A 27,460-nucleotide genomic window follows, 5' to 3' on the forward strand; every position below is an offset into this window, starting at 1 on the left:
ACTTAATATTGATAGTTTAGTGTTCAATTGTACAGTTCACGTCAGTTAATCCGAGTTGGCTATTAATAACTCAAAATAACTCTTAAGTCTGATAGAAATGTTATTCAAATTAAGTATATCGTTAAGGTAAATAATAAATAAACAACAAATCGATAGCTTAGTTTTCATCCAAAGTTAATTGGTAAAGCTTCCATTCTTAAACATTCATTTTTGCTCTCTAACGCCCTCTCGGCGATATTGTTGTTTGTTATTAGTGGCAAAGAGTGAAAAGGTTTTTTTTTTTTTTTAAAACATTTTTAAGGTCGAGTATTAACGTGTTGACGTCGCTTGTACAGAGTTGTAGTTTAGGTTTAATGACGTACAAGAATTTGTAGATGTGTCGATTACACACTTTAAGACATGAAACCTTAGCGAGAAGGGATCTTAAAATAGAAGACTAAAGTTGATGTTAAACTGACTTTGGAAAATAAGTGTGCATACTGATGTTACATTAAAATTTAAAACGTAATCTTGATGGATATTAACGTAACGTAGAGCTTGAACTTACTATCAGGTAAGGCAGTAAGAAGCCTATCACGCCATGACGTGACCTTTTTATGGCATGTATACCTAGAGTTATGTATTAAAAATGACTTCCATTAATTCAATACATTATATTGTGTGCACTATTTGTAATTGAAATGGGTTAAGATTCAATCTCATAGCATTAATTTTTCAAAAAATGTATGTGGTCATGCCTCCTGGAAATGTCATGCTTTGCAGCCTGTAGTGTGTTTTGCACACATCGTGTGTCACATTGTTTAGCTATAAAAATGGCTTGACCATTCAAACATGTTTCATACGCCAACGAATTATGGCAGTAGTTATTTAGTCACAGCCGCAAACTGTATTAACTACATTGTTTTTCGTCAGTTAATTCTAATAACGTACGAGTGAAAGCAAAGATAATAATATGTCAGCCACATTACATTTTTCATATCCAGCGCCAACGAGACCTTTTGTACAATACTGTGGCTTATCAGGCTGGACAGGATAAGATAAAAGCCCTTCCAGTGGCATAGGAACTGGATTTCTATACCTACGGTGGGCAGAGCACAGATAGCCTGTTGTGTAGCTTTATGTTTAATTACAAACAACAAGGATGAGACAAAAAGCAGGTTACCGAGACTACACAATGAATTTATTTTAAAGTAACAGTTGAACAAATATCCTTGAATGTGGAAACAAGAACTAGATGCTAAGTTCAAAGCTCCAAGTCAAAACCAACAAATATAAAAATTATACTTTTTATACAAATACGTGGTGTATACATATGCGTTTTCAATTAATATTTTAATTTTGTTTTGTTTTAAAGTTAAATTTTGCATAAAAGTTGATCCAAATTTTTCAAAGGTATGCCAGTTTCTAGGTGGAGGAGATTAGACATATAGTTCGTTGTCATGTTAAGGTTTCATAAGAAAGAGGGAACTTTCATCAATGTCAACAGAATTATTCCATTGTAATTCTTTGTCATATCATAAATGTTGCTGAAAAAAGATTTTATTCCCACAGAATAATGTCTCTTCTTCTGCTCCTGGCTTCAGAGTAATTATAAGTGTTGGAATAACTTTTCTAGATGACCTTGCTTGAATTTTTTTTAGTATTTTTCAAGTGGTCAATAAACCAACAGAAAAAATATTGCAACTGTTGGAATTTATCTGACAGTATCTTTCAAAATTCCAACATTTTTTTTATATGAAGAATGAGTGAATAGCTGTCTTTTACTAAGTAGTGTATTGTGGTGTTTCAAACATTAACTTTACACTATGAAATGTACATCGTAAAAGCTGGCTATAACACTTTCATTATTTGCATTTTTAGGGACGTGAATGTTTAACCAATTGAATGAAGCCCTCCAGTGGCACAGCAGTATGTCTGTGGACTCACTTCTCTAGAAACCAGGTTACAATGACATGGGCAAAACACATTGTGCAGCTTTGTGCTTAATTCAAAACAATCAGTTAACTGATTGAATGGTTTTGGGTAAAGCTGTGTAGAAATGACTCAGTTACTGTGTCCAACCCGTGTTGACAAATTTCCAAAATTAACTTATTGTAAAACATATGTTCATGCACTCTCACACTTTGTTTTTGTATCAAAATTATAATTTCATTGAAGATTTGTAATTTGCTTTGAATACAACATGAGGTAATTCTTCACACTTACGACAGATGTAAGTTGTTCACTTACAAGAGTAAGGAAGCACAAGAGCAGTAATTTCTTATAAAACACATAAAAATAATGGCTGAAAATTTCAACTTTCATTCAGACTTACAATACTTCTTTAGTGCATAGCATTTTCAGTTTAGAAATATGAATGTTTACAGGTATGCAATGATAAACAGAAAACTGTCACGTGTTGTTCTGACAGTTAACATCATAAACTGTAATAGTTATCTGTTAAAACAAATTCTTCTCTGTTTATTTGTAGTAACAACTGATTAAAAAGGAGGCTTAGCTTCAGTCCTTAACTAACTGCTCTTGGATTTCCTCAAGTGGAAAGTTGGTAGTTGTTGAGTCAAATGTTGTGTAAATATTGTTCCAGATTCTTCAGTGGACCAATTCCTTACAAGCAGTACTTGGAAAGTGTCCAAAGCATGTTAAACAACAAGATATGTATTTCATATTTCAGACAATACAAAAGTGAAGAACACAAACTAAGAAGTAACATCTAATTTCATCCTAATGTTGTACAAAGAGTCTTTCTGACCACAGCTAACAAGCTACACTTAACTCTTGTGAACAAGGAGAATATATAATAGTCCACAGAAATGTTCCATTCTATCACTGATAATTCAACATTCACTTCTGAGTTTCATAAAATGAATAATTCTTTTAACAGAAGTCCAGACATATTTTATCCATCAGCTCCATCTGGTGAGCACATTTTCAGAAAAAAACTTTACATGTTGTAATGATTTAAATATTATTTTAGTAGATGAACAGTTTAAAAAGTACTATATTTTACTGAGATTTTTATTATCAGAGTGTTTATTTGTGTTCTGGTTATTTCGCTATTTACATTGTGTACTATGTTATGTTCATATGATCATTACCTAGAACAAAAAAGTACACAAACACTCAATTAATATTATACCACTTCACATGCATGGTTTACCTAATATTCACAAGCAAGACTTTCCACTTTATTCTATACTTAACTTCATAGATCGAGCATACCATCCCTTAAGTATGAATTATGTTACAGAAATCATGGGTATGTAAATTAATACAATAATTCTACTTATTTATACACAGTAACATATTATTTTTTTAATTTATGTAAAGCAAGCCTGTTGAAATAACTAAATATGGATGATATTAGAAAAGACCAACAAAAATCAGTTAATTTCTAAATTATATCACGTTTTATAAATACATGACAATTAACATTAAATTCATTATACAATTATGATTTTTGTAGGTTATATTGCTGGTAATATTTTATTAAAAGATAATACTTAATATCAAATTGCTTCATTTTCCTACTTTGTGTGACAAGAAATAAGTTGTATGTCTGGCTGTATGCTTGTTTGTGGAATCAGTTAAAAACAGATGAAAATATCTAAGAACACATTTCATGTTTCTTTAAAGACTTGTATATATCCTGTATAAATCACAGTACTTCAGACGTGACTTTCGACATTCTGATAGTGAACTATTACACCAATCTAAAACACTTGTAATTTGAGTACATTTCTCATCATTCTTTTATAACAGCTCAAATGAAATTAACAAATGAAGTTCATTGGCTAACAATCAACTTTTAATGACAGTTTAAGCTGTTATATAAGCCCATTATGAGAATATTAAAACTTATTTTATAAAAAACATTGGACATGCCAGTGATTTATGGTACAGCAATAAAACAATCACATGAGAGTAAATGGGAGAACCAAGTAATTTAAACTGAATAAGGAAGAGTTGAGGAAACTAAGAATCTTCTAAGAGTATTTCGTTTTAGGTTTTGTTACCTTCCTCACGAGTCTACACGTGTAATTAAAGCTGTAATTCTCTGATTTTCTGTAAACATTGTGTATATATATTTGATTCTTCTAACATTTATACTTCATTTAATATGATAACTTTTCTTCACTAAGAAAGTGGAAATGAGCACCACATATTTCACACCAGGTGGTTTTGTTATAGCAACTTAATGCTCACTGAAGGCCGTATATTTTGTATTTACCACTGAATGGAAAAAATAATCTTACAAAAGCCTTTGGTTGTCTATACTTTTTAGTTAAATACCTTTTCAATATATTAAGTATCAACAATGGATATAACAGACCTAACTCAATAGGGACACAACAAACTAACTAAAAATAATTACATTGGATTGTTTGGAATTATGTGCAAAGCTACACAGTGGAATATCTGTGCTCTGCCCACCAAGGTATCGAAACCTAGTTTTTAGCAGTGTGAGTCACTGCTGTGCTACTGGGAGGCAAATAATTACATTTTAGCTATAATTGCTAATTACATATTTTTACTTTTTTATGTATAAATACATTTTAATTATTTTAATTACATATTTTTATTTGATATAAATATTTCATCTCTAGTTTCCTTTCATTACCTAAAATTAAATATGATGAACTATGTTGGGATAATTACACTTAGATGTAATTGTATTTGATTTATTCAAACAGAAAATTATTAAATAATTCAGTTATCTATAACTGCATTCATGTTTCCATGTTTGAATAAATTAATTTCTAAATAAAATATATAATCCTTTGGTACAATATACATAAATGTGTGTAACATTAACTCTGTGAAACTTAACTGTTAAATGTCTCAACCTATAAACACTTAACTAGCTTTGTTCATCAAAATAGCACAAATAAACCTGAATTTACATTAAAACACTGGAAACACAGAGAAAATAGTCTCATACAATACACAGTGACCAGGAACCTGATACAGTTGATAATTGTTTTACACAAATTAAAACAATTTACAATACTATTGCTATAAAACAAAAAATAATATTTGAGTAAAACTGTTTGGGATTAATACCCGATTTTTGTACTATCAAGAAAACACCGATTTTCTTTATGCATGTAAACAAATCAGACTGTACTATTCAATATGTAATCTATTCATGTATACTAGATTCAAGTTGAAACTAAATCCAATACAAGTGAATTACAAAATTACTTGACCTTATAACCATCACGTTTTTGTAACAAAATACTAACATATGTTACCTGTTAAAACAAAATTATGCCTTCAATTATCATGAACTTTACTATTAATCATTCTAAAACTGACATGGCATGTTTAAAGAATCACATTAAAAATAAATTATTAAGAAAAGAAAATTTAAAAGTAAACATGAATGAATATTAAAATGTCGTATGTTAATAAACAACATTTAACAACTATAAGGTTAACAACATTAAATATGGGAAAAAATATAAATACAATCTCTTTATGAAAAACAAATTGGATCAGATTTCTACATCCAGGTACATCTAACATAAATGGTTGTTTTAATCATGTAATGAAAAATCTATATATTATTTTATTATTGCCTTAATAATGTACATTATTATAATGTTTCCTTTCATTGACAACATTCTGACCAGATCAGTTTAATGTTATTGATTTCACTAAAACTTCTGTAATTAATTCTACCTGTACTACTGAACACTGATCAAAACATTATCAAACCATACTTTCTGATGAAAATAAACATAAGTTTAATTACTTTATATTTAATCATGAGTAATAATAACTTGGATGTATGAATTTTCTGCACGTATTACCTAAACTCTTTTCTTCTATCATGATTAATTCATGTTTTTAGTTTCTGTTCCCATATTTGGAATGTAGGCACGGCTCATAAGACAAGCAAATACAGTCATTACCATTTTTGATTTGACTTCCACGATGTCCTCTGGTAGGGCATAAATACAAGCACCGATTTTCCGAGCCACAGAAATTGCATATTTAGCATTGGCCATGCACTCCTAAATTAAATAAAAACATATATTTTAAAAAAAAATTAAGTATAAACATTGTAGTATTGCTTTCATAAAAATATAATCATTATAGTTTAAGATATCTATCATTTATTTTACATAAGACTAAAATAAAAACCAGTACAATATATGCCATAGATTGCTGGATTAATAACAGTTCAAAAGTTTGTAGTAAATTACTTTATAAGTACTTCTAATCTTCATAAAAACCTCTTAACATCAGGAGCATCCTGAGGGTAAATCTATTTTGTAGGAATTTCACATTCTAATGATCTTATTACAATTATAACTCTTAATCTTACTTAAACTGACAAGTCTTCAGAGAAATTAACATAGATTTATATTTATTAATATTTTACCATTGACAGGATAATTCATGTTATCGGTGTTTCCATTCTAATGTTTTACTTAATTCAGTAATAAAAATACAATATTGTCAGTGTATTAGGAACAAAACTTTTAACCGTCGTCATACAAATAAGCACTTAAGAAACACTTTAGAACCAATTACATGAAACTTATAATAATCATATTAAATCACTTCCACAAAATCAATGGACTTCAAGATTAAACAAGTCTAACACATTAATAAGAAATAACACAGTTTCTAAGTATGAAATCTCAGGGTCAGTTTCATTGGGTTAATGGGGACAGACCTTTATTTCAAAGCTCCCTTTCTCAGCACTTCCTCCAGGGTTTTAAGACTTTCCGTTACTCAGTGAGACACAAGAACTCATTATCTTTTCAACAATAATATGATTATTGAATTTTGGAATCTCAAACAACATTACTGACAAGTTGTACAAGTCTTGGTTAGATAACTTTAGCAACATAAATCAATAAACACTTGTTCGAGGTAAAAAGGTTTATATCTTCTATATTTGACACCTAGTGGAACAATGGCATACCTTTGGACTTACAACACTAGAAACCCAGTTTCAATACCCATGGTGGTCAGTGTACAGATAGCCCATTTTGTAGACTTGTGTTTAATTACTAATAATCTCCTATATTTAATAACACCAGACTCCTACATGATACACTAGCAAGTTCTTACATTTAACAACATCAGATTCTTACATGATATACTAACAATCTCCTTCATTTAACAACATCAGAATCCTACATGATATACTAACAATCTCCTACATTTAATAACATCAGAATCCTACATGATATACTAACAACCTCCTACATTTAACATCAGAATCCTACACTGATATACTGAACACATGTTTGACATTTAATAAGCATCAGAATACCTCTTACATGATATACTAACAATCTCCTACATTTAACAACATCAGAATCCTACATGATATACTAACAAAGTGGGTTACATTTAACACTGATCAGAATCCTACATGATATACTAACAATCTCCTACATTTAATAACATCAGAATCCTACATGATATACTAACAACCTCCTACATTTAACATCAGAATCCTACATGATATACTAACAATATCCTACATTTAATAACATCAGAATCCTACATGATATACTAACAATCTCCTACATTTAACAACATCAGAATCCTACATGATATACTAACAATCTCCTACATTTAATAACATCAGACTCCTACATGATATACTAACAATCTCCTACATTTAACAACATCAGAATCCTACATGATATACCAACAATCTCCTACATTTAATAACATCAGACTCCTACATGATATACTAACAATCTCCTACATTTAATAACATCAGACTCCTACATGATATACTAACAACCTCCTACATTTAATAACATCAGACTCCTACATGATATACTAACAACCTCCTACATTTAATAACATCAGAATCCTATATAACACACTAACAATGTCCTACATTTAATAACATCAGACTCCTATATGATATACTAACAATCTCCTACATTTAATAACATCAGAATCCTACATGACACACTAACAATGTCCTACGATTAATAACACCAGACTCATACATTGTATACTAACAAGTTCTTATATTTAATAACACCAGACTCCTACATGATATAGTAACAATCTCTTATATTTAATAACACCAGACTCCAACATGATATAGTAACAATCTCTTATATTTAATAACACCAGACTCATACATCATATACTAACAAGTTCTCACATTTAATAACACCACACTCCTACATGATATACTAACATGTTCTTACATTTAATAACATCAGACTCCTGCATAACATACTAACAAGTTATTACATGTAATAACACCAAACACCCACATGATATACTAACATGTTCTTACATTTAATAACATCAGACTCCTACATAACATACTAACAAGTTATTACATGTAATAACACCAAACACCCACATGATACACTAACAACCTATTTCATTTAATAACACCCACATGATATAATACACTATAACAGTTACATGTTTTACTTACTTCAGTGTTACTGCCAGGAAACACTGTACTGTAGTTGATTGAGCCTGGCTGAATAGCATCAACTAAATCAATAACAGGTCTGGCATGTGATATGGCACTGTCCTGAAAACCTTTGATACTTGTAGGTTTCCCAGATTCCTTTAACTGAAAAGATAACAGATATTTATTACTGACAGAGTATACTAACAGTATTTCTTTCATATACCACAACTAAAATACTCATGCATGAAAACAGATGATTGAAAGTAACAAATTGGATACATAATCTCCAAGTCTTAATACTGCAATAACACTCCTAGCTGCACCTATAACTCATTAATTACTTTATTAGTTGTAACACTAATTGTTATATCTTCTACTATATGTACTTAAAACACTGTAGTTACTTTACTAGCTGTAAACACTAAATTGTTGTATATTCTACTATCTGTATGTCGAACACTGTAGTTACTTTACTAGCTGTAAACACTAAATTGTTGTATATTCTACTATCTGTGGTTGAACACTGTAGTTACTTTATCAGCTGTAAACACTAAATTGTTGTATCTTGTACTATCTGTGCATCAAACACTGTAGTTACTTTACTAGCTATAAACACTAAATTGTTGTATCTTGTACTATCTGTGCATCAAACACTGTAGTTACTTTACTAGCTGTAAACACTAAATTGTTGTATCTTTTACTATCTGTGCATCAAACACTGTAGTTACTTTACTAGCTCTAAATACTAAATTGTTGTATCTTCTACTATCTGTGCATCAAACACTGTAGTTACTTTACTAGCTGTAAACACTAAATTGTTGTATCTTCTACTATCTGTGCATCAAACACTGTAGTTACTTTACTAGCTGTAAACACTAAATTGTTATATCTTCTACTAGCTGCACCTAAAACACTGTAGTTACTTCACTAGCTGTAAACATTAAATTGTTGTATCTTCTACTAGCTGCACCTAAAACATTGTAGTTACTTTACTAGCTATAAACACTAAATTGTTGTATCTTCTACTAGCTGCACCTAAAACACTGTAGTTACTTTACTAGCTGTAAACACTAAATTGTTGTATCTTCTACTATCTGTATGTCGAACACTGTAGTTACTTTACTAGCTGTAAACACTAAATTGTTGTATCTTCTACTATCTGTATGTCGAACACTGTAGTTACTTTACTAGCTGTAAACACTAAATTGTTGTATCTTCTACTATCTGAATGTCGAACACTGTAGTTACTTTACTAGCTGTAAACACTAAATTGTTGTATCTTCTACTATCTGTGCATCAAACACTGTAGTTACTTTACTAGCTGTAAACACTAAATTGTTGTATCTTCTACTATCTGTGCATCAAACACTGTAGTTACTTTACTAGCTGTAAACACTAAATTGTTGTATCTTGTACTAGCTGCACCTAAAACACTGTAGTTACTTTACTAGCTGTAAACACTAAATTGTTGTATCTTCTACTATCTGTGCATCAAACACTGTAGTTACTTTACTAGCTGTAAACACTAAATTGTTGTATCTTCTACTAGCTGCACCTAAAACACTGTAGTTACTTTACTAGCTGTAAACACTAAATTGTTGTATCTTCTACTAGCTGCACCTAAAACACTGTAGTTACTTTACTAGCTGTAAACACTAAATTGTTGTATCTTCTACTAGCTGCACCTAAAACACTGTAGTTACTTCACTAGCTGTAAACACTAAATTGTTGTATCTTCTACTATCTGTGCATCAAACACTGTAGTTACTTTACTAGCTGTAAACACTAAATTGTTGTATCTTCTACTATCTGTGCATCAAACACTGTAGTTACTTTACTAGCTGTAAACACTAAATTGTTGTATCTTCTACTAGCTGCACCTAAAACACTGTAGTTACTTCACTAGCTGTAAACACTAAATTGTTGTATCTTCTACTATCTGTGCCTAAAACACTGTAGTTACTTTACTAGCTGTAAACACTAAATTGTTGTATCTTCTACTATCTGTGCTTAAAACACTGTAGTTACTTTACTAGCTGTAAACACTAAATTGTTGTATCTTCTACTAGCTGTAAACATTAAATTGTTGCTGCACCTAAAACACTGTAGTTACTTTACTAGCTATAAACACTAAATTGTTGTATCTTCTACTAGCTGCACCTAAAACACTGTAGTTACTTTACTAGCTGTAAACACTAAATTGTTGTATCTTCTACTATCTGTGCATCAAACACTGTAGTTACTTTACTAGCTGTAAACACTAAATTGTTGTATCTTCTACTAGCTGCACCTAAAACACTGTAGTTACTTTACTAGCTGTAAACACTAAATTGTTGTATCTTCTACTAGCTGCACCTAAAACACTGTAGTTACTTTACTAGCTATAAACACTAAATTGTTGTATCTTCTACTAGCTGCACCTAAAACACTGTAGTTACTTTACTAGCTGTAAACACTAAATTGTTGTATCTTCTACTAGCTGCACTTAAAACACTGTAGTTACTTTACTAGCGATAAACACTAAATTGTTGTATCTTCTACTAGCTGCACCTAAAACACTGTAGTTACTTTACTAGCTATAAACACTAAATTGTTGTATCTTCTACTAGCTGCACCTAAAACACTGTAGTTACTTTACTAGCTGTAAACACTAAATTGTTGTATCTTCTACTATCTGTGCATCAGTTACTTTACTGTAGTTACTTTACTAGCTATAAACACTAAATTGTTGTATCTTGTACTAGCTGCACCTAAAACACTGTAGTTACTTTACTAGCTGTAAACACTAAATTGTTGTATCTTCTACTATCTGTGCATCAAACACTGTAGTTACTTTATCAGCTGTAAACACTAAATTGTTGTATCTTCTACTATCTGTATGTCGAACACTGTAGTTACTTTACTAGCTGTAAACACTAAATTGTTGTATCTTCTACTATCTGTGCATCAAACACTGTAGTTACTTTACTAGCTATAAACACTAAATTGTTGTATCTTCTACTAGCTGTGCATCAAACACTGTAGTTACTTTACTAGCTATAAACACTAAATTGTTGTATCTTCTACTATCTGCACCTAAAACACTGTAGTTACTTTACTAGCTGTAAACACTAAATTGTTGTATCTTCTACTATCTGTGCATCAAACACTGTAGTTACTTTACTAGCTGTAAACACTAAATTGTTGTATCTTCTACTATCTGTGCATCAAACACTGTAGTTACTTTACTAGCTATAAACACTAAATTGTTGTATCTTCTACTAGCTGCACCTAAAACACTGTAGTTACTTTACTAGCTGTAAACACTAAATTGTTGTATCTTCTACTATCTGTGCATCAAACACTGTAGTTACTTTACTAGCTGTAAACACTAAATTGTTGTATCTTCTACTATCTGTGCATCAAACACTGTAGTTACTTTACTAGCTGTAAACACTAAATTGTTGTATCTTCTACTATCTGTAGTTACTTTACTAGCATAAACACATCTTGTACTAGCTTAAAACTTGTAGTTACTTTACTAGCTATAAACACTAAAATTGTTGTGCATCTTAGCTGTAAACACTAAATTGTTGTATCTTCTACTGCATCAAACACTGTGTTACTTTACTAGCTGTAAACACTAAAAACATGCATCAAACACTGTAGTTACTTTTACTAGCTGTAAACACTAAATTGTTGTATCTTCTACTATCTGCATGTAAAACACTGTAGTTACTTTACTAGCTGTAAACACTAAATTGTTGTATCTTCTACTATCTGTTAATGGCTGTAAACATTAAATTGTTGTATCTTCTACTAGCTGCACCTCAAACACTGTAGTTACTTTACTAGCTGTAAACACTAAATTGTTGTATCTTCTACTATCTGTGCATCAAACACTGTAGTTACTTTATCAGCTGTAAACACTAAATTGTTGTATCTTCTACTATCTGTATGTCGAACACTGTAGTTACTTTACTAGCTGTAAACACTAAATTGTTGTATCTTCTACTATCTGTGCATCAAACACTGTAGTTACTTTACTAGCTATAAACACTAAATTGTTGTATCTTCTAATAGCTGTGCATCAAACACTGTAGTTACTTTACTAGCTATAAACACTAAATTGTTGTATCTTGTACTAGCTGCACCTAAAACACTGTAGTTACTTTACTAGCTGTAAACACTAAATTGTTGTATCTTCTACTATCTGTGCATCAAACACTGTAGTTACTTTACTAGCTGTAAACACTAAATTGTTGTATCTTCTACTATCTGTGCATCAAACACTGTAGTTACTTTACTAGCTATAAACACTAAATTGTTGTATCTTCTACTAGCTGCACCTAAAACATTGTAGTTACTTCACTAGCTGTAAACACTAAATTGTTGTATCTTCTACTATCTGTACGTCAAACACTAAATTGTTGTATCTTCTACTATCTGTACGTCAAACACTGTAGTTACTTTTCTAGCTGTAAACACTAAATTGTTGTATCTTCTACTAGCTGTACCTATAACACTGTAGTTACTTTACTAGCTGTAAACACTAAGTTGTTATAACTTCCAACATTACAACAAAATACTAGTAGCTTTTATCTGATACCCACTTTGATGTTTATTCTAAATTGACTTTTATATGAAGGCTCCAATTAGGTAGTTAGTTGGCAGACTGGTGACCAATGATAAAAATCTTTTGAAGTCAAAGGTAAATGCACAGACACCTTAATATATGAAGGAGGACAATGAGAGAAAGACTAGGTTAGAGGTAGACTATGTCTTTTATCATCTACCTTAATGGTAAGCAGCATTTGTCCACTTTTGTAGAATTGCATAGAATAGAGATTTGTCATTCACAGTACATTATATGAAATTATTTGTATGAAGCCAAAATCAGAGTGAGAGCAGTGGAAGACTGTGAGTAGCAGAGGTATGTATTGTATTGGAATTAGACTGACCATTGTAGTGTGGTGAAAGTATAAATACATGGCACAATCTACAGACATTTTCAGAATAATTAAGTATTTCTTTTGTTACAAGAGAATTTATAAGTCTCATAAGATATTGCAATCATGCTTAGCATACAGCATTAAGTAGGAAAGAGTGTTATGAAAAATCTAAGAAATGTGTTTGATTCCATTTATGTTTTATAATATGGTAAGACATTCTCTTATTTAAATACACACACCAGGATTTAATTTAAGGAAATTTTAATAAAATAAAAGTGATAAAAGGGCAGCCAACTTTTGTGTCTTGCTGACCTAAAGTCTCACATTCCATTAAATTATCACATCTCTTTAATAACCAAAATCTTCTGACAACAATATAAACCAATCTTCTTTGGAATTTAAAAAAAAAATTATGTAGGATTGCAGAGTTTTATGCATGAATATACAAAACATTATATATCTGTTTTTTAATAAACTACATCTATGAATGATTCCTAATTTGTCTTAGTGTAAACTGACTTGTATGAACATTGCCTCATTATTTTGTGAAATGACTGCTTTGTGCTCACTGGTCAAATGTTTGCAATTCTAAACATTGTAAGGTGGTACCTGTAAATATTTTACGAGATGACAATCTTATGTGTGGTCAGTGGAGCAGGAGTTTGCAAAAGTTCTACATGTACTGGTCTTCTTATAAGTAAATAATGTAAATACTTTGTACTTAAAGCTGGCCTGGAATGTAGTATTGTAAAGCACATAAACACTTCTGTCATAGAGACGTAGGTGATCCCTGGCTTTTATGTGCTGGGACCCAGAATTAGACAAAGATTCTGTTCGTGAATTAAAACATCACAATTACTTTACAAGTTGTAAACATTTGCATTTTCCACTGGTTAAATATTAGACCACTGAAACTATATATTGGTTGAACCTTATACCACTGAATCTACTTACTGGTTGAAACTTATACCACTAAACCTACATACTGGTTGAACCTTAAACCTTATACCACTGAATCTACTTATTGGTTGAAACTTAGACCACTAAAACTACATGTTGGTTGAAACTTATACCACTGAATCTACTTACTGCTTGAACCTCAGGCCACTGAAACCACATTTGTTAAGCCTTATACCACTGAAATTACTTACTGGTTGAATCTTATAACACTGAAACTACTTACTGCTTGAACCTCAGACCACTGAAACCACATTTGTTAAGCCTTATACCACTGAAATTACTTACTGGTTGAATCTTATAACACTGAAACTACTCACTGGTTGAATCTTATAACACTGAAACTACTCACTGGTTGAATCTTATAACACTGAAACTACATGTTGGTTGAACCTTAAACCACTGAAATTACTTACTGGTTGAACCTTAAACCACTGAAATTACTCATTGGTTGAGCCTTATACCATTGAAATTACTCATTGGTTGAGCCTTATACCATTGAAATTACTCATTGGTTGAGCCTTATACCATTGAAATTACTCATTGGTTGAGCCTTATACCACTGAAACTACACACTGATTGAACCTTAGTATATTATCTCCTACCATTTACATGTTAAAGATTACAAGTACTTTACAAAATGTAAACATCTGGTTGTCGCATCTTCTTTAAGTATACCTATTAAAAATATAAATGTCGAATATGAAACTGATACGAAAGTTTAATTAGAGTTTCTCCACCATCCCATAATATTTCATAGAGAATGAGTCAATATTGATAACATCTTCAGCTATTCAAGAAACAACCAGTTTACACCAATGGACATGAAACCACATGAAAATTTACCTTTTTGTTTACCCAGTCCACAATCTGAGTTTCTGTAAGAGGGTTACCTGTTCCTGCTAACCGTGTAAGTATGCCAAGTGTATAAGCCCTCATCAACTGCCACACAAGAGCTGTAAGAAATGGAATTAATAGTGACAAATATTAAAGATACTTTATTGTAACAAGACAAATCATATTAATTCATAGTACAAACTAGCAGCTTAGCTGTGAAGAAGAGAATTAATGAAATATACATGAGATATTACAATAACTTTTAAGAAATATAGACTTTTTTAAAAATTTATACAAGAATCTACAACCTTCTTGAAACACAAATGTACTGATAAACATGTAACATGAAAGTCACATCACTTTGTACAGTAATTTAAAAACATGAATGAAATATACCAAACATTTCTTCAGCTATGTGGCTTTCAGTGACATTTTAAGTAACCATGGTGACACGACGAAAGGAGGATATTTAAAAACAAAGAAATTTGAGAGAAAAAAGAAACAATTGTCTTGAAACTGGAATAAATTAAATAGTAAAGAATAATTAATTGAAAAATGATAGAGTAAAGGAAACCTGGAAACGAAATATTTACTACAAAGTTTATCACACAAAACGACAAATAAAGATAAATTCAAAGATAATAAAAAAATTATAGTTGGATACAAGTTAAAAATGAGGCATTGTTTGAAGCATTACAGAGAAATAATTAAACAACATAGAAATAGCCAGGTTTAGTTTCGTTTTTTTTTTGTACTCGATCAGTACAAATGTAAGGCTTCACTCTGTTTTACTAAACATTTTAAAGAATTTACCATTCTCAAAATAAATACATGGTTTACATACATAGTTACTCATTTTTGAAATGAGAAAAATGAACAATGAAATAATAAAATGAGATATAAATTTAAATTTAAACAAAATATAAAAAACAATGAAAAATACGAACACCTACCAAGTGTCAATGTAGGGTTTCCCTTTGAAATATCATTTCCAGCAATACCCACCAGGGAAAACTTTAGCTGTTTACCTAGCTCCACAGCATAATTACAGTTTTCTACTTTCTCCATGAAAAATTTCAGTTTATTGAACAATTTGTGGACTTTATTCCAATTGACCATACCTGGTTTAATGATGTCAAACAACTAAAAAATGTAAGATATTTAAGCTATAAGAAATACTTCCTTATGATTTTCTTTTCTCTTAAAGCCAATGGAATTTGAAATTTAAGAGAAATTTTTAATACATGTTATCAGTTGTGTGTATATTGTCTAAAAATAATATATTATCTCTTCATAAAAAAATTTAAGATGTTTTAGTTTCACAATTTAGAGAATGTAATACTTCATTGTAAAGTCTGTTTAACAAAATACATCCTTAGAAATCAGGAGCAAACAAATTGCATTCTAACATCACAATTGATGAGAAACAAACAATGACTTATCTAATGTATCAAGACGTGATGGTAAAGCCTGACCTGTGACACTTTATTAAATATTGTTTAAATAAGCTATCAGAAAATCAAAATTTATGACATCTACTGTAAATTACAAACTTAAGTTTCTTCTAGTACAAAGCTTCATCAACAAATCTTTCTAAATGTTTCTGTATGATTTAAAACCTACAAAATATGTTAGAAATATATAGTGTCAAAACTAGCAAGTTTGATTTAAAAAAGTGTATAAAACTGGACACTGATAACCAAATAAACTCCCTTTAAAGTAGAATTTGTTAATCAAAATTATTAAATTATCATATTAATTATAGCCCTAATAATCTTAATACAGTCACATTAGACTTGCCATTTAAAATCTCCCTTTCTCAATAGATTTGGTCTTCAGATGTTGACAAGTTAAATTCAGTAACACTTTTACAGTAGATTTGGTCGTCAGATGTTGACAAGTTAAATTCAGTAACACTTTTACAATAGATTTGGTTGTCAGATGTTGACAAGTTAAATTCACTAACACTTTTACAATAGCTTTGGTCTTCAGATGTTGACAAGTGAAATTCAGTAACACTTTTACAATAGATTTGGTCTTCAGATGTTGACAAGTTAAATTCAGTAACACTTTTACAATACTTTGGTTGTCAGATGTTGACAAGTTAAATTCAGTAACATTTTAAAAACAGATTTGGTCTTCAGATGTTGACAAGTTAAACGCAGTAACACTTTTGCAATAGATTTGGTCTTCAGATGTTGGCAACTTAAACTCAGTAACACTTTTGCAATAGATTTGGTCTTCAGATGTTGACAACTTAAATTCAGTAACACTTTTACATAAAAGAAACTCCTACTTTTAAAATATTTAATTACCATGTCTTAAAACAATTTATATTTCTGTTCCAATAATGGTTAAAAAAGTTAAAATTTTTTACCCACTTTCCTTTTTCATAAAGAATTTTATTAAAATTATTGGTAAAATTAATGACCAGTAAAAATAAACTGAAACACAATGCAGTATGTAATAATCCTAGCTCAACACAATTAAAACTAAATATGTCATATAGAAATATACCACTAGTTACTATCTTCTTGTAATAATATTGTTTCTAAGTTCATTCTGTGTCCTAAATATGTGTTAAGTTTATCTCTTTCAAACTACCTCTGTTTCTTTATTATTCTCAAAGTTAACTATGTCTTGTCACTGTAGATACAGATGATTGCTTAGTGTGATCTTATGTAGGAATTACATCAGTGATGTCATTCAATGTTTGCTCAGGTAACACCTACAACATAATGTCTAATGTATTCTGAGAATAGCCTTTCACACAGTAACATCAGTCAAACAGTGTAAATACAAGGTTGCTTAAACTGAAATCAATGAGAGCTCTTGATAAAATAAGGCTTTAAATTCAAGTTGTCCTAGATAAAGTAAAGATACAAAGCCTTGGATCCTGCAGTTAAGTCCTTGGTTCAAAAAGTTTTAATGAAGACTGATCCTATCGTTGTTCACATTTTGTCTTCTCTGTTTAATTTATTTTCCAACTCTAACAATACTTTATATCCCCTCAATATAAAACACATTCAAATCTTTAACAGGTGTGTTTAATTGATACATCTGATGGCTCGGGCCCAGCATGGCCAGGTGGTTAAGGCACTAGACTCGTAATCTGAGGGTTGCAGGTTTGAATCCCAGTCACACCAAACATGCTCGCCCTTTCAGCTGTGGGGGTGTTATAATGTGATGGTCAATTCCATTATTCATTGGTAAAAAGAGTAGTCCATGAGTTGGTGGTGGGTGGTGCTGGCTAGCTGCTTTCCCTCTAGTCTTACACTGCTAAATTAGGGATGGTTAGTGCAGATAGCCCTGATATAGCTTGGTGCAAAATTCAAAACAAACAAACAACCTGATGGCTCATGACAAAACAATGTAAAAAACTTTAAATTATTCATAAGCTTCTATTATTTAACTTTTTTTAAATAATTTCAGAATGGATTACTGGTCAACAAAATTTTAAAAATTATAAATTTAAAATATGATATTTGTATACTAGTAGACATGTTACATCTGAAGCTGGTTTTGTCATACCTATAATAGGCATGGCATGAGTAGTTTAGTTTTTTGAACTAACAATCAGATTTGAAGATTTTATAAAAGACAAATGTCCAAGAAACAAAACATCTATACAGACCGAAAATTATCGAGAGGTTGTGCTTAAATTATAGAGGAAAAAATATATTCAAAATAAGTAAATAGCTTTGACAGAACGTGACATACAATATTACCTGAAAAATGATTAACCCATCAGCCAAGTCACTACACAACCAATTTACATGTGGGTTGACTCCCATGCTGTTTATCCAGTGACGATATGCTGAACACACAAAAAATGGTGTAAGCAATTTATGTAGATAGAAAAGAACACAAACACTACTTAATATTTAGTGTCAATAAGATAATGTTAAATGATTAAAGCAATTTATGAAAATACTCAACATGTAAACAGCTTAATACTTAGAATCAACAACACTACTTCAAATTTGATGCTCAATTTGGCAACAAAAGTTTCTTAGTGTCAACAGCACAACTTAAACTCAGCACTTGTACAAACAACGTGACATTAGCTTATTAGTTAGCATTAAAAACATCGCTTTAAACTCATGTTTCCCAGTCTAATATAATTAGTTTCACATGATTTCCTATTTTTAATAAAGTTGATGTTAATTCTGCAACCCACAACTACAACTTCTACATTACAGTTACTCTATCAACTTTATCAAAAATGTTATACACCCTCATATATGAAGTGTCATTGCATCTGAGGTATCAACTCACAATATGAATTACAGCACTAAAACAATGATACAGAAGTGAAAGTCATTACAAACAGTTTAAAAATATAAAACAAGCACAAATATCACTGTACACAGAAATAGTATTTCAATAACAATTAGTCTTCAAAAACCTCCATCAAACACTTTGTACCAAAGACCCTCTTTCATTGAGGATGAGCTGCAAATCCTATTTTAAGAAACATCTGAATGTACACAGGTCATCACTGAAACAAAGAAGTTGAAAACTCAGTTATTTCTCAGTAGCATGAACTTGTACAATAATATTCAGTCTCAATGTAGTAAAGTCTCCTAGATAACAGAAGACTTCTTAATGTCACAATGTAGTAAAGTCTCCTAGCTACCAGAAGACTTCTTAATGTCACAATGTAGTAAAGTCTCCTAGCTACCATAAGTCTTCTTAATGTTGCAATGTAGTGAGGTGTCCTAGCTAATGGAAGACTTCTTAATGTCAAAATGTAGTAAAGTCTCCAAGCTAACAGAAATCTTCTTAAATGTAACAATGTAGTAAAGTCTCCTAGATAACAGAAATCTCCTTAATGTCACAATGTAGTGAAGTCTCCTAGCTAATGCACTTCTTAATTTCACAATGTAGTGAGGTCTCCTAGCTGATGAAGGACTTCTTGATGTCACAATTTAGTGAAGTTTCCTAGCTAATGGAAAACCTCTTAATGTCACAATGCAGTGAAATGCCCTTGCTAAAAGAAGTCCTCTTAATATCACAATGCAGTAAAGTCTCCTAGCTAACAGAAGTATTCTTACTGTAACAATTTTGTGAAGTCTCCTAGTTAATGCAAGACTTCTTAATGTCACAATGTAGTAAAGTCTCCTACCTAATGGAAGACTTCTTGATGTCACAATATTGTTAAGTGTCCTAGCTAATGGAAGACTTCTTGATGTCACAATATTGTTAAGTGTCCTAGCTAATGGAAGACTTCGTGATGTCATAATATTGTTAAGTGTCCTAGCTAATGGAAGACTTCTTGATGTCACAATATTGTTAAGTGTCCTTCCTAATGGAAGACTTCTTGATGTCACAATATTGTTAAGTGTCCTAGCTAATGGAAGACTTCTTGATGTCACAATATTGTTAAGTGTCCTAGCTAATGGAAGGCTTCTTGATGTCACAATATTGTTAAGTGTCCTAGCTAATGGAAGACTTCTTGATGTCACAATATTGTTAAGTGTCCTAGCTAATGGAAAACTTCTTAATGCAGTAAAAACTGATATAAATTTCAGAAAATAAAATTACTTTTTTCTTCTCTTGTTTCTTCTAGATTGTCCAATTCTAGGGGAAATTCTGGTTTGTTTAATGCTGGATAATTGTTGAACAGGTTGGCCACAAAAGCCACATTTAATTTGTATATACCATCCACAACATCATTAGGAGAAACAAAACAGCAGCAACCAATTTTATCAGCCTGCTGTAGCATAACTTCTGCTCTCTTTACCAGGTTTGGTATCTAGAACATTATTTTCAAACATAGAAATCAACTTTTACAAAATTGTATTCTAAACAAATTCAACAAATAAAATTGTGACTTACTTACATGCTATCAGTTTCATAGTTTCAACAAATAAGTGTATGACTTACTTACATTCTATCAGTTTCATAGTTTCAACAAATAAGGGTATGACTTAATTACATGCTATCAGTTTCATAGTTTCAACAAATAAAGGTGTGACTTACATGCTATCAGTTTCATAGTTTCAACAAATAAAGGTGTGACTTACACGCTATCAGTTTCATAGTTTCAACAAATAAAGGTGTGACTTACATGCTATCAGTTTCATAGTTTCAACAAATAACAATGTGACTTACATGCTAACAGTTTCATAGTTTCAACAAATAAAGGTGTGACTTACATGCTATCAGTTTCATAGTTTCAACAAATAAAGGTGTGACTTACATGCTATCAGTTTCATAGTTTCAACAAATAAAGGTGTGACTTACATGCTATCAGTTTCATAGTTTCAACAAATAAAGGTGTGACTTACATGCTATCAGTTTCATAGTTTCAACAAATAAAGGTGTGACTTACATGCTATCAGTTTCATAGTTTCAACAAATAAAAATGTGACTTACTTACGTGCTATCAGTTTCATAGTTTCAACAAATAAAAATGTGACTTACTTACATGCTATCAGTTTCATAGTTTCAACAAATAAAAATGTGATTTACATGCTATCAGTTTCATAGTTTCAACAAATAAAAATGTGATTTACATGCTATCAGTTTCATAGTTTCAACAAATAAAGGTGTTACTTACATGCTATCACTTTCATAGTTTCAACAAATAAAGGTGTTACTTACATGCTATCAGTTTCATAGTTTCAACAAATAAAGGTGTTACTTACATGCTATCAGTTTCATACTTTCAACAAATAAAGATGTGACTTACATGCTATCAGTTTCATACTTTCAACAAATAAAGGTGTGACTTACATGCTATCAGTTTCATACTTTCAATAAATAAAGGTGTGACTTACATGCTATCAGTTTCATAGTTTCAACAAATAAAGGTGTGACTTATGCTATCAGTTTCATAGTTTCAACAAATAAAGGTGTGACTTACATGCTATCAGTTTCATAGTTTCAACAAATAAAGGTGTGACTTACATGCTATCAGTTTCATAGTTTCAACAAATAAAGGTGTGACTTACATGCTATCAGTTTCATAATTTCAACAAATAAAGGTGTGACTTACATGCTATCAGTTTCATACTTTCAACAAATAAATGTGTGACTTACATGCTATCAGTTACATACTTTCAACAAATAAAGGTGTGACTTACATGCTATCAGTTTCATACTTTCAACAAATAAAGGTGTGACTTACATGCTATCAGTTTCATAGTTTCAACAAATAAAGGTGTGACTTACATGCTATCGGTTTCATAGTTTCAACAAATAAAGGTGTGGCTTACATGCTATAGGTTTCATAGTTTCAACAAATAAAGGTGTGACTTACATGCTATCGGTTTCATAGTTTCAACAAATAAAGGTGTGACTTACATGCTATCGGTTTCATAGTTTCAACAAATAAAGGTGTGACTTACATGCTATTGGTTTCATAGTTTCAACAAATAAAGGTGTGACTTACATGCTATCGGTTTCATAGTTTCAACAAATAAAGGTGTGACTTACATGCTATCAGTTTCATAGTTTCAACAAATAAAGGTGTGACTTACATGCTATCAGTTTCATAGTTTCAACAAATAAAGGTGTGACTTACATGCTATCAGTTTCATAGTTTCAACAAATAAAGGTGTGACTTACATGCTATCAGTTTCATAGTTTCAACAAATAAAGGTGTGACTTACATGCTATCAGTTTCACACTTTCAACAAATAAAGGTGTGACTTACATGCTATCAGTTTCATAGTTTCAACAAATAAAGGTGTGACTTACATGCTATCAGTTTCATACTTTCAACAAATAAAGGTGTGACTTACATTCTATCAGTTTCATAGTTTCAACAAATAAAGGTGTGACTTACATTCTATCAGTTTCATAGTTTCAACAAATAAAGGTGTGACTTACATTCTATCAGTTTCATAGTTTCAACAAATAAAGGTGTGACTTACATGCTATCAGTTTCATAGTTTCAACAAATGAAGGTGTGACTTCATGCTATCAGTTTCATAGTTTCAACAAATAAAGGTGTGACTTACATGTTATCAGTTTCATACTTTCAACAAATAAAGGTGTGACTTACATGCTATCAGTTTCATACTTTCAACAAATAAAGGTGTGACTTACTTACATGCTATCAGTTTCATAGTTTCAACAAATACATTACTTAGGAATTGCTCTTTTTCACTTTCTGTGATTATGAGATAATATACAATAAATAGATAAAATTAGTGCATATACATGCATTTCCTAACAAAACTAACATCCATGTTACCAAATATACAGGACACACCAAAAATGTTCACCACTACAACAGTAAAGGAAATTTGAAAACAATAACAAATCATTCCTTAATCCTAAAGTCTGAATAAGATAATATGTCATCATTGATCCTTGATACTCACATTAAGAGCTTCTGTTGTAACACCAGCTGGTGGTGGAGATATTTCATTCAAGAGATGTGTATAGATCTCTGAATCCTAAGAGATAAAAGATGAATCAGTGTTACTTAAAGTGACCTAGAAATAATGAAGAAAGTTTAACTCTCATTACACAAGTAACATAGTGCTACTACGAATTAGGTTACTAAAGTTTAACTGTTGTTAAATTGGTGATGTCATGATACTAAGAATGAAGGGTTAACTGTTGTTACATTGCTGATGTAGTACCAGTTAGAATGAATTAATGAAAAGTTAACTGTTGTTACATTGGTGATGTGGTACCAGTTAGAATGAAGTAATGAAAGGTTAACTGTTGTTATATTGCTGATGTAGTACCAGTTAGAATGAATTAATGAAAGGTTAACTGTTGTTACATTGGTAACGTAGTACCAGTTAGAATGAATTAATGAAAAGTTAACTGTTGTTATATTGGTGATGCAGTACCAGTTAGAATGAAGTAATGAAAGGTTAACTGTTGTTATATTGCTGATGTAGTACCAGTTAGAATGAATTAATTAAAAGTTAACTGTTGTTACATTGGTGATGTAATGCCAGTTAGAATGAAGTAATGAAAGGTTAACTGTTGTTACATTGCTGATGTAGTACCAGTCAGAATGAAGTAATGAAAGGTTAACTGTTGTTACATGGGTGATGTAATGCCAGTTAAAATGAAGTAATGAAAGGTTAACTGTTGTTACATTGCTGATGTAGTACCAATTAGAATGAAGTAATGAAAGGTTAACTGTTGTTACATTGGTGATGTCATGATACTAAGAATGAAAGCTCAACTGTTGTATATTGGTGATGTAATACCAGTTAAAATGAAGTAGTGAAATGTTAACTGTTGTTGCATTGGCAATGTAGAACCAGTTAGAATGAATTAATGAAAGGTTAACTGTTGTTATATTGGTGATGTAGTACCAGTTAGAATGAATTAATGAAAGGTTAACTGTTGTTATATTGGTGATGCAGTACCAGTTAGAATGAAGTAATGAAAGGTTAACTGTTGTTACATTGATGATACTATCATAATAAAGATATTTATCAAAAGCACATTTTAATGAAACCTTAATTTTGTTGAGGAAAATGCCAACTTCACATAATATGTAGAATTAAAAACTAAGTCATGTTTTGTGTTATGATAAAAGTTTCTTACTCTCTCTGCACAGATTGTAAATGAGATCTTGACAATCTTACACAAATAAATAATAGGATCATGTTGGAAAAACAAACGTCAAAAATGTATTGCTAGTTTGACACTTAACAATTCTTTCTGATTTCAGTTGTTTTCACTCCTATTAAAGATCTCCACAGAGAGAGAAATGGAGAATTGTGTGTCATCTAGTTAATTTTTACTATACACAATTTAGACATACATGTATTTGTTTTATAGAAGGCTAAGAATGGGTTCATAAAGCATAAACACACCTAACATCTGAAACATCAGCTTCTTCTAAACCATTATCATTCTGAAGAAACAACATAATACAGGTGTACTTACAGTAACATCTGAAGTGAAGTTGGTAAGCCTTCTGTTCACACCTGCTCTTTCCAGGTGGTAGTTTACCCATCGAATCAAAATATTTTCAGGTGAGAGTTGGCAAAGATTGGCCATATTTTCTTCAGGGAAGAGCAAGTGGACAAGTCCTGGACATTGTTCAAGTGTGATCTGGTTAAACAGACCAATCTGGAAACACAGTAAGATAATGAGAAAGTAGCATTCTCAGGTTACGAAAAGAATCAGCCATGTAACATGGTGGAATCAAATGTTTATTGATAAGCACAAAGCCACATGATTTGTTAAGTGGGACCTGCTAACCATGTGACTGTTCTCTTCTTCATTAAACCTTCAGTATCTTGTTCTCTGTTATTATAAAGTCAGCTTTAAAACTATAATTGAAACATAAAATACATTTATCATCTATTAATCTAGAACCATGGTTGGGACACATTTCAAGACATGGGTTCTAGACATGGGACACATCTCTGATCACAGGATATTTGGTGTGACAACAAAGTATAGAAGTAGTTTAGCTTATAAAGGTGATCAATGGTTTGTTTTAAAGTCATTTCAAACTTGTTCATTTTACAATGAGCACACAGAAAGAGCTAACAGATTTCAGAGGGAAAGGGCAGTTAGATATCACTTGGGAAAAATGTCTGTACGTGATATTGTGAAAAATTAAACATTCTCAGGTTGACTGTTGGCAACATGCTGAAGAAATCGAAGTCCACAGATTACAATGAACCAAAGAAACGACCAGGTGGGCTTAAAATATGGACCAACAGGATCTGACGTGCCTTTAGAAAGCTAGTTACCTCATTTCATCATCAGATCCTAGTGAATCTGTGTTCAGATATGCAACCAGCCACAGACAATCCTACAAATGTTTCCACAACACATTGAGAACTGTATATCAGAAGGTTTTACACTACAACTGCGGTCCACAAGCCACTGATAACAAAAACAAATGCACATCATTGATTAGCATAGGGGAAGGAACACTAAACCGTGACTGTGGATCAATGGAAATCAGCTCCATGGAGCAAGGAGTCACACTACACAATCTTACACTCTGTCAGACATGTTTTGGTATAGAGAATAACCGAAGAATGCTCATTACCTAAGCAGTGTGTTATCTGAATGTGTTGTTCCATAGCGATGTCATAATGTGGATACTTCTTGTGGTATTGTCACAGTGCATGGGCCCACAAATGCTGAGTCCTACATTTCTGTTCTGAACAATTCTGTATGTCCTATATTGTGGCACTTTTATGGTGACAGCCCTAACACACCTTCCAACACGATAACACTCCGTGGTACAAAGCACGAATGGTGAATGAGTGGTTTGAAGCGAATAACATCAGAACACTGCAAAGGCCAGCCCAGAGCCCTTATCTCAACCCAACAGAACACCTTTAAGAATGATATGGAATGTTCAAACAGAGCAAGGCCAAGATGGCCCCCTTCAGTATTAGAGCTTATAAGTGCTTTAAAGAAAGAGTAAAATACAACCAGCTTTCTATCAGACAATCTTCCAAATACATAGAAGAAGTCATTAAGACCAAATGCAGGCCACAATGTTATTAATTTCTTGGAATAATATCATGTTTTATTTATAACTACCCATGAATTTTGGTAGGATAATATATATCATATGCATGTTCAGGATTACCAGAGTGTAATACAACATTCATGATTACCACAGTGTAATACAACAATCAGTATCGCCACACTGTAATACAGGTAGGTCTTGGTTCATGTGAATTCGTTTTACAAGTTTTTGGATTAAAGCAATTTTTGAGTGATTTGTGTATTGTGACAGCACAACTAGAAGCACTTACTCGACATGTGCTTGAAGGTTTAGCCAATGCAGATGTTTTATTATGATAAAATTTCTGATAACAGCGTGCGATACTTGAAGTCGCGTTACAATGACAATAACATTTCATTTATCTCTTGATGACAAGAAACCCACTTGAAATAAAAATGTATCTCAGAATGACTGTTATGGATATTAACACATTTACTGATAAGGAGAGAACAATGTTTCGACCTTCCTAGGTCATTTTCAAGTTGAGAAAGAGAGAGTTTGCAAGTAACCATTGCCGGACACGTCTTAGGGACAAGAGTATAAACGGGTACAGGATTGTAGGGAGTGTTGCAGTTAAATGTTAGGTTATTAATTATTACTGGTATAAAGGTGTTCCTTCATATTGGTTTAATGCTGATTTTAGTTGTATACATAGGGCTTCTTTTATTTTGCATTTGTTTGTATTTGTTTCCCTACTTAATATCTGGGTATTTTTTATGGCTATGCTGTGTTTATTTGATTTGCAGTGTTCGAAAATGTGTGAAGGTGTTCAATCTGATGACCGATTGAAAGGTCCATTTAGTCATTCAACTAAGTCATTGAAATCAATTTATCATGCTTCATACTGAAGTT

The 27,460-nt window shown here is 31.4% G+C and overlaps 1 protein-coding gene across 5 annotated transcripts in view; it reads right to left on the minus strand.

Annotated features, from left to right (window-relative positions):
* Positions 1-2,122: 2,122 nt before the first annotated feature.
* Positions 2,123-27,460, minus strand: part of LOC143243843 (plastin-1-like) — a 36,727-nt gene continuing 11,389 nt past the window's right edge. For all 5 annotated transcript variants that reach the window (XM_076487540.1, XM_076487538.1, XM_076487539.1 and 2 more), the window contains 8 exons: positions 25,015-25,200; positions 23,478-23,552; positions 20,689-20,899; positions 18,870-18,958; positions 16,095-16,284; positions 15,151-15,260; positions 8,435-8,578; positions 2,123-6,017 (listed from right to left, as the gene is read on the minus strand). In XM_076487540.1, coding sequence (XP_076343655.1) covers positions 5,838-6,017; positions 8,435-8,578; positions 15,151-15,260; positions 16,095-16,284; positions 18,870-18,958; positions 20,689-20,899; positions 23,478-23,552; positions 25,015-25,200 — 1,185 coding nt within the window. In that variant the 3' untranslated portion in view covers positions 2,123-5,837. The remainder of the gene's footprint in view (positions 6,018-8,434; positions 8,579-15,150; positions 15,261-16,094; positions 16,285-18,869; positions 18,959-20,688; positions 20,900-23,477; positions 23,553-25,014; positions 25,201-27,460) is intronic.

This window comes from Tachypleus tridentatus, chromosome 2 (assembly GCF_004210375.1).
Source record: "Tachypleus tridentatus isolate NWPU-2018 chromosome 2, ASM421037v1, whole genome shotgun sequence".
Taxonomy (NCBI): Eukaryota; Metazoa; Arthropoda; class Merostomata; order Xiphosura; family Limulidae; genus Tachypleus; species Tachypleus tridentatus.